Source organism: Rhinopithecus bieti, unplaced genomic scaffold, assembly GCF_001698545.2.
Source record: "Rhinopithecus bieti isolate Rb0 unplaced genomic scaffold, ASM169854v2 scaffold_2272, whole genome shotgun sequence".
NCBI classification, from domain to species: domain Eukaryota; kingdom Metazoa; phylum Chordata; class Mammalia; order Primates; family Cercopithecidae; genus Rhinopithecus; species Rhinopithecus bieti.
Window position 1 is genome coordinate 7,182,157 of NW_016804163.1, and position 9,714 is coordinate 7,191,870.

General features: G+C 38.6%; 1 protein-coding gene across 1 annotated transcript; it reads left to right on the forward strand.

Moving 5' to 3' along the window:
• Positions 1-1,791: 1,791 nt before the first annotated feature.
• LOC108526335 (serpin B3-like) lies at positions 1,792-8,203 on the forward strand. Its single transcript, XM_017867057.1, has 7 exons — positions 1,792-1,920; positions 2,526-2,715; positions 2,913-2,969; positions 4,228-4,356; positions 5,126-5,290; positions 6,086-6,241; positions 7,337-8,203. The coding sequence occupies exons 2-7, from the start codon at positions 2,551-2,553 to the stop codon at positions 7,739-7,741; spliced, it is 1,077 nt and encodes a 358-aa protein (XP_017722546.1). The 5' UTR covers positions 1,792-1,920; positions 2,526-2,550; the 3' UTR covers positions 7,742-8,203.
• The last annotated feature ends 1,511 nt before the right edge of the window (positions 8,204-9,714 follow it).

Here is a 9,714-nt window from a genome sequence, read left to right on the forward strand (position 1 = left end):
TCTTGCTTCTGTCCTAGGAGATGTTAGATTCCTTCTCTTTGGTACCCAAGTAAACCCATCCTACTCCGTATAGAGGAAGGTCCATTTTCATCTCATGGCCCTGGATGCAGACTCAGATAAGAAGATCATTATTCATTTTTGGAATTCTTCATCTCGTATATTTCCTCTTGTTTCTTTTTCTTCTATCTTTGGACTTTTTAGTTCATCAATACCCCATTAGTCTATTCCCCAACCTAAATCAGGGAACTTATGCCTCCCAATCTCATTCAGAGACTGGAAACATATATATTGATACAGGAGACCTAAGAGCAGTATGTCTTGGAGGTTGGGGAAACAGGCAGGTGAGAAACGTTCAGATTGGAAACACAGCTTCCTTTCTCCCGTCCAGCTCCTACTTCCATCCTATGAGTTTCCAGAACCTTGTTGTAGATGAATCTCCCTTGACTTTGTGATGAGCTGAGAAAACAAACTCACTGCTGGTGTTAAAAAGGGCTCATGACAATACCAAGTGTTGGGGAGGATGTGGAGAAATCAGAACTCTATTCACGGTAGGTTGGAATGCACACTTGTGCAGAATTCTATGGAGAAGAGTCTGGCATTTCCTCAAAATGTTAACCTCGAGTTACCATATGACCCAGCGGTTTCATTCATAGGTTTATACTCAAAAGAAAGGAAGACATATGCCATGCAAATAAAATGTACATGAAAAGTCAGAGCACCATTATTCATAATAGTAAAAGGATGGAAACAACACAAATGTCCATCAACTTATGCATGAAGAAAATGTGGTGTATTCATACAATGAAAATATTATTCGACCACAAAAAGGAATGATGTACTGATCCACGCAACAACGTGGACAAACCTTGAAAATAATACTAGATCAAAGGAGCCAGTCACAAAAGGACGTACTGTATGATTCCATTTATATGAAATGTTTAGAATAGGCAAATCCATAGAAACAGGAGGTAGATTCCTGGTTTCCAGGGTCTCGAGAAAGGGAAGAATGAAGTATAAGGCTCAGGAAACAATGGTACAGGAAAGACAGGTGCCCGTGATTCAATTACCTCCACCTGGGTCCCTCCAACAGCATGTGGAAATTCTGGTAGATACAATTCAAGTTGAGATTTGGGGGCAAACACAGCCAAACCATATCACTCAGCACGGTAGATAACTTTCTCACTGACTCTATGCAACAGAAAACATCTGGGATGGTTGTAAGGGGCACGGGAGTTGACTGTAGGATCACTGCAAAGGCAGAGCATTCAGGAGAAGGCAATAGAATCCTGTTCTCCGTAGTATGCTATGAGATACTGAGGTACACTTCTTCAGTATCTCTTTGGACTTAGAATTAGCACTATATTCCTTGTCATACAGAAAAATTACTAAGAAATTCAATGGATAACAAAAACTTTCAGAACTGAAAACAGGAAATGTAAGCTTTTAGTTGTTTGGTATTCAAAGTATGCCTAAAGGACAATACAACATCCAAAAAAAGAATAGTGGGGTTTTTTTGTTCTTTTGTGTGTGTGTGTGTTTGTTTGTTTATTTACAGCTGGAGTAGAATACAAAGGGATGGAGTTGAAACAAATGAGGGGAAATTGAAATTCTAACCTTATTCTCATTAGTTTTAGAAAGGCACCTACAGGTATTTCAAATGAGCCAGTGATTGCTGATTTGCATTTTTATTTTTTCCCCATAGATTAAGAAGGAAGTACAATGGTAGAACAGTAATCATGTCCTTTGTCATAAATTTTCATACTTATAAAGGTGAGTGTTAGCCTGCTTGTGAAATCCAAATTTGAGTAACTTCAAATGCTAACCACAGAGGGAGAGGCAGCAAGAGGAGAGGCATAAATTCAGGATCTCACCCTTCCTTCCACAGACACACACAGGCTCTCTGCCCACCTAGGAACACAGGTAAGTGCTTCAAGCCACTCCAGCTTAATAACATGAATTATTTTTGAGAATAATAATGACACTGTGTTCTATATTATGCATCTCCTGCATTCTGATTATATTTTACTTATTCTGCCAGGGCAAAATTAAAATACCTATTTCATCTGATTTGTCCTTTATCTAAATTGCTTCATACCGAGTAAACCAGTGCACTTTTAGGAACACAGAGGAAGAGTACCTTGCAGCCACAGAGCCTTGAAGGAGACGTCAGGAACGCATCTTAAGAGCCGGTTGGATGTGATCCACAGAGGTCTCCTGTTCGCATTCATTATAAGGCCTTCCTAGCTAGCCCTAGTGTAACCAGCAATGAAGGAAAGATAAAGAGGGTCTATTACTTATTTGCAATAGTCTTTAAAAACTGTAATTTTGTGAGCCTCTTAATTAGGACATTAATATATTCAATATAAGCACATTGTAGAAAGATTGAAATGCTACAAACAAGAAAAGAAAAACTTTAAATGTCAAAATCTCACAACCCAGATATGTCATTTCTTTAAGAAAATCATACTACAAAATACCACTCCATTTATTAAAGTCATTCTGACAGGAATCTGATGCTTTTCCAGGAGTCCAGATCACATCGAGTTCGCCATGAATTCACTCAGTGAAGCCAACACCAAGTTCATGTTCGATCTGTTCCAACAGTTCAGAAAATCACAAAAGAACAACACCTTCTATTCCCCTATCAGCATCACAACAGCATTGGGGATGGTCCTCTTAGGGGCCAAAGACAACACTGCACAACAAATTAACAAGGTAGGTATCAGCTTCATTATGCTGTCCTGTTGCAGCTTCTCTCTGTAGTTTCTGCGGCTAGCATGCAGATGGTAATAGATGTGGTGGCCTGATGGGTAGCGCAGGGGCCTGAGCAGGAATTCCCACAACTGTGAGCCCACTGACTTAAACAGATCTTTTGAGTAAAGTTTTCTTGTGCCGCTTCATGTCTCTTCCAGGTTCTTCACTTTGATCAAGTCACAGAGAACACCACAGAAAAAGCTGCAACACATCATGTGAGTCACAGAGCACTTTCGTTCAGCTTTAGATCCCTGAGCAGGTCATAGTTTAAACCTGGAACTTCACAGAAACTAAGTAAAGGCCATTCTTAGGGAAAATCTTGGACAAAAAGATTGTGACATACAGAGTGGGTTGGCATTTCATGGCACATAATTATTATTCCTCGTTTTTGCGTTACTGAAAGACAGTCAGCGCCGTACTTCAGAGCATAGGTCTGGATCAGGATAGGGTGTGTTCAAACTCCAGCTTTGCTCTTCACAAATGGTGAACACGAGCATGAGACAACTGCTCGGAGTCCCAGTGACCTCATCCCAGAGAACTAGGGGTAATAAAAAATCTGACTCAATACATGCAAATACATGCAAACATTTATAACAGTGCCCTGCCCATAAAAAGTCATAATAAATGTTACTATTATTATAAAATAGCTATAATTATACTAATCACAAAATGTTACAAAATAATTTAATTTTAATTGAGTCATTAATGAGATTAAGAGGAATAAGCACAAGTCCAAGTATATTTTGGAAAATGATTTCTATGGAATATATTGGTTTAGAGCCTTAATAGTGCAAAATGTTTTGCTGGAAAGTAGAAGTTTCTAGATTTAACAGGCTTAGGTTCAAAACTTGGCATCTCTATAAAGAGGTTTATTTTCCATTCTCTGAGCTTTCTTGTTTTCACCTGAATTGAACTAAAGACTTAGAGTTACCCATGTAAAGTCCTTAGCCATCTACCTGGCACACACTGCTCTTATTTGCAGAGAATGACAATCATGAGGAAAGAACCACAGATCAGTCATTGTGTCTTACAAGATGATACCACCAACAGGTATAACAGGGCTTCCTGGCATAACCTATTTAAGATATCCAACCTTCAACATACTCATATCCTTGATGGCTGTTAGAAGTGAAATATGGTCCTTGCCCTTAAGGAGATGAGATTTTAACTGGGAAGCTAAACCTAACCCTTTAACCCAACAAGGAGAAAATCCAGTGGTAGACAGTGCTGCATCTTTAGTTCAGAAGAAAAAAGATTGGAGTACATTAGTGCAGGAAGAATTTTCTGGAAGAAGTCAAACATAAGGTAGATTTTGAAGAGTATTTGAGGTGAAATACACCAAGTATCAGGGAATAAGCACAAAGGTCATCATTGAGGATACCAGCCTTTAGGAACTGATCTAACAGACTTAGCACGGGTTTAGAATTTACATTGATGCAGTAATTCAGTGATCTCCTTCTTTGACGTTTGAAGGTTGATAGGTCAGGAAATGTTCATCACCAGTTTCAAAAGCTTCTGACTGAGTTAAACAAATCCACTGATGCATATGAGCTGAAGATCGCCAACAAGCTCTTTGGAGAAAAGACGTATCAATTTTTACAGGTAAATTTCGCCTGACCTACCCACCTTTCGTCTGCAGCCTGGTGTCTGTGTCTCTGAGTGGCCTAATGGAAGAAAGCAAGGCAGATGAGCCTGGCTGACCCAAGTGTGGAGCATTTACTCAGAGTGCATTAGCTCCATTTCCACAACTCTCCCCCACTGGAGTGTTCCAGACCCTGACAATACATCAGTGAAGTGTGCATTTAGGGATAATCGTGTAATAAAAGAGGAGGTTGGGTAACAGAGTGAGTAAGAGTAATAAGTAATAAGATACCGTCAATAAATTGGCACTGACTCAGTCACAGAGCATACATCTTGGTGGGAAATGTATGACTAATGGGATATTATTGGAATGGGCAGGCTTGGGTGAGTTCCTGAGGACAGTTGAGGAAGTACCAGGAAATACTGAATGCACAGGATGAAAGACAAAAACAAAGATCAGAAACATCATGGTTAAAATTACTGGAGAGATGTCTGAGAAGCAATGAATCTCCTTCAGGGAAGCCTGCTCTGCAGTTTGCAAATGACAGCCTCTTCTGCTTCTGCCTTTTGCCAGATGATATTGACCTTCAGTGACCTCCTTCTTGCGCCAGCCCGCATTCCCCTTTCGCATTGCCTACATGGCACCTATGTAAAAATATGCATAGACAGGAGATATTGCATCTGTTCAGGGTCTGGATTCAGTATACTATTATTACAAATAACTAAGTTTGGTAATACATAGTTACATAAATTACTCTTAATTCCTACTTTCTTCCTTCATATCTCGAAGGAATATTTAGATGCCATCAAGAAATTTTACCAGACCAGTGTGGAATCTGTTGATTTTGCAAAGTCTCCAGAAGAAAGTCGGAAGAAGATTAACTCCTGGGTGGAAAGTCAAACGAATGGTAGGAGAGCCACCCATTATAGAAACACCTTTGAGAAACCTACGCGAGTGAGCCCTGTGCCTGTCACTGCATGGGGACCAGCGGTGGGGATTGCGATGGCTTTGCAGGGAGGGCTGAAGAGGGCACTCCAGATGAAGGATTTGTCCAAATGAATATGAAGAGAGCCTAGGGGAGCCAAGGAGGAAATCACAGGAAGCCAATTAGATGGAAACACATCTGGAGAATTATTTGCTTATGGCCCTGCATGACAATAGCTTTGTGGATCCCCTGTCTCTGCTCAGGCCCATTTTGAGATCATGTCCTTTTCTTTAAATCGGAGCCAAATTTTTATGATGAATATTTAAAAGAAAACATTAGAAAGCGTCTCTCGTCTCCTTTACTAATTGGGAAACAAGTAGCTCTCTGGTAAATCACCCTTTTGCCTCTGAGCTTCAGTTGCCTGGACCACATCTGTAGCCACACGTTCTGCAGCGATTATCATGGCTGTCTTCTCCATCAAGGGCAAAAAGCTTAACAAAATCTCCATTCCATAGACATCTTTCCTACCTCCCACCTCTCATTACAGGCCAAACTTACAGCAACTCAACATGAGAGTGAATAGGAAGATACCTCCGGAAGGAGTGTCTGACAGCACAGGGCACGCGTTTCATGTTATAGAGCTTGAGTCACTTGTCCTAAAAAGTAATTAGGGCCTACATCCTCTGATTCAGGACCCCATAGTTAAAAGAAAAATAATCGGAAGAGGTTCTTAGAAGAAGAAGGATGTGTTGATATCTCAATAATATTATCTTTTTTGTCCTATGTCTCACGTGTTATTTGTTGGACACATTGACTTATTGCAGAATACATACAAGTCCGTACAGATGATGAGGCAAAACAAGTCCTTTAATTTTGCCTTGCTGGAGGATGTACAGGCCAAGGTCCTGGAAATACCATACAAAGGCAAAGATCTAAGCATGATTGTGCTGCTGCCGAATGAAATCACTGGTCTGCAGAAGGTAAGAACTAGAATCTACAACTCTTCCTTCTACTGCCTGACATTTTCCCAATGATATCAGGTTTAAACTAGGTAAAAGCTTGTGACTAAGTTGCCTCAAAATAACGAAAAATTCAAAATGAGGAATGATGACTCACCTTCATATTACAAATATTTAAGCATAGGGCCTGATACAAACTGAAGGCTTAGTGAATGATTAATTCATTAGAGTTACATCCATTGGATATCAATTTGATGATATTATTATGCAGCAATTTAAACTTGACTGGCAGAAATTTATAGCAATGTGAGGAAAGTTTACAAATACACCAAGTAAAAAAGGGAATAGAAATTTAGGAATTTAGGGAATTGCAACTTAATAATTGCAATGTATACTAAACAATGTATAAGAAAAATAAGATGAACCTGTTAAAAATTGACACATGTAGTAGGCTGTTGGCACAAGAAATAGTGATACATATAGTTCATTGTGTACAAAATAATGTGATGATATTTTTACATGTGTATTATACAGTTTATACATACATATGTACACATTACATATACATAGAAACATGATTCTGTTTTTACATACTATATATACATATACACATAAAACCCAATGTATTTATATATTCAGGACTCATATTTTGCCTATTAGAATAATATCTAGGCCGGGTGCGGTGGCTCAAGCCTGTAATCCCAGCACTTTGGGAGGCCGAGACGGGCGGATCACGAGGTCAGGAGATCGAGACCATCCTGACTAACACGGTGAAACCCCGTCTCTACTAAAAAATACAAAAAACTAGCCGGGCGAGGTGGCAGGTGCCTGTAGTCCCAGCTACTCGGGAGGCTGAGGCAGGAGAATGGCGTAAACCCGGGAGGCGGAGCTTGCAGTGAGCTGAGATCCAGCCACTGCACTCCAGCCTGGGCGACAGAGCGAGACTCCGTCTCACTAAAAAAAAAAAAAAAAAAAAAAAAAGAATAATATCTAATAAAGTGAACCTTCTGTATTTAACATTTATTGCCAAAACAAGAATTCTCCACATAGTCAATTCATTCTTAAGGTGTATTAGAGATTGATAGTCATATCAGTTTCTTTTTTCCATTTGTATAGCTTGAAGAGAAACTCACTCCTGAGAAATTGATGGAATGGACAAGTTTGCAGAATATGAGAGAGGCACGTGTGGATTTACACTTACCTCGGTTTAAAGTGGAAGAGAGCTATGACCTCAAGGACACGTTGAGAAACATGGGAATGGTGGATATCTTCAGTGGGGATGCAGACCTCTCAGGCATGACCGGGAGCCGCGGTCTCATAGTATCTAAAGTCCTACACAAGGCCTTTGTGGAGGTCACTGAGGAGGGAGCAGAGGCTACAGCTGCCATTGCTGTAGTAACAGAGGTATCATCACCTCCTTCAGCTAATGAAGAGTTCCATTGTAATCACCCTTTCCTATTCTTCATCAGACAAAATAAGACCAACAGCATCCTCTTCTTTGGCAGATTCTCATCCCCTTAGATGCAATTAGTCTGTCACTCCATTTGGAAAATGTTCATCTAGAGGTGTTCTGGTAAACTCATTGCTGGCAACAACAGATTCTCTTGGCTCATATTTCTTTTCTGTCTCATCTTGATGATGATAGTCATCATCAAGAATTTAATGATCAAAACAGCATGCCTTTCTCTCTTTCTCTTAATAATCACACATATAAACCTACTTTTTCTTCCAGAAAAATTCTCCTTGAGGAAAAATGTCCAAGATAAGATGAATAATTTAATACTGTATCTTCTAAATTTGAAATGTAATTCTGTTTGTAACCTGTTTTAAATGAATCAAACCAAATCATACTTTCTCTTTGAATTGAGCAACCTAGAAACCCACATTTCTTTGAATTTAGGTGATACTTAAATTCTTGTTATGTTTCTAAATTTTGTGATTCTGTAAAACACATCATCAATAAAATCATGACTTACTAAATCATTTTTGCTCTACCTTTTTTCTCTGGAAAGGGGACATGTCCGGTTACACATAGGAAAGATAACTTAGATATATGTTAATCATATACAAAGGAAAATTAACAACAGAGTAGTTCATGATGAGCCTGGAGTAGAAGGCATACCCCAGAACAGGAGGAGCCTTGTAAACCACATTAGGAACTTTCTATTTTATGCTAAATGGGATAAGAAACACATTACAGGCTTTGATTGTTTTTTGTCAAAGAGGGGCATAAAATTATCATATCTTCATCTTGAAAATACATCTCTGGCTACTCTGTGATCAATGGATATGAGGAAAGAAGAGTGTGGTTATCATATATAAATTAGGAAATCATTAGAGTATTGGGAGTGGAAATGGAGAGAGAGAAACAGCCTGGGAGNCTAATGAAGAGTTCCATTGTAATCACCCTTTCCTATTCTTCATCAGACAAAATAAGACCAACAGCATCCTCTTCTTTGGCAGATTCTCATCCCCTTAGATGCAATTAGTCTGTCACTCCATTTGGAAAATGTTCATCTAGAGGTGTTCTGGTAAACTCATTGCTGGCAACAACAGATTCTCTTGGCTCATATTTCTTTTCTGTCTCATCTTGATGATGATAGTCATCATCAAGAATTTAATGATCAAAACAGCATGCCTTTCTCTCTTTCTCTTAATAATCACACATATAAACCTACTTTTCTTCCAGAAAATTCTCCTTGAGGAAAATGTCCAAGATAAGATGAATAATTTAATACTGTATCTTCTAAATTTGAAATGTAATTCTGTTTGTAACCTGTTTTAAATGAATCAAACCAAATCATACTTTCTCTTTGAATTGAGCAACCTAGAAACCCACATTTCTTTGAATTTAGGTGATACTTAAATTCTTGTTATGTTTCTAAATTTTGTGATTCTGTAAAACACATCATCAATAAAATCATGACTTACTAAATCATTTTGCTCTACCTTTTTTCTCTGGAAAGGGGACATGTCCGGTTACACATAGGAAAGATAACTTAGATATATGTTAATCATATACAAAGGAAAATTAACAACAGAGTAGTTCATGATGAGCCTGGAGTAGAAGGCATACCCCAGAACAGGAGGAGCCTTGTAAACCACATTAGGAACTTTCTATTTTATGCTAAATGGGATAAGAAACACATTACAGGCTTTGATTGTTTTTTGTCAAAGAGGGGCATAAAATTATCATATCTTCATCTTGAAAATACATCTCTGGCTACTCTGTGATCAATGGATATGAGGAAAGAAGAGTGTGGTTATCATATATAAATTAGGAAATCATTAGAGTATTGGGAGTGGAAATGGAGAGAGAGAAACAGCCTGGGAGAATTATTTAGGAAGTAATAGTTGCAGAAAGACATCTAAGTTTCTGTCCTAGCTGACTGGTTAGATGGAAAAAAAGTTGTTTTTGAGAGAAAAAAAGACCATGTGTTTAAATTTGTACTTGTTCAATTTGGGGTACTTTTAAGATTCAAATGCATTTGCGT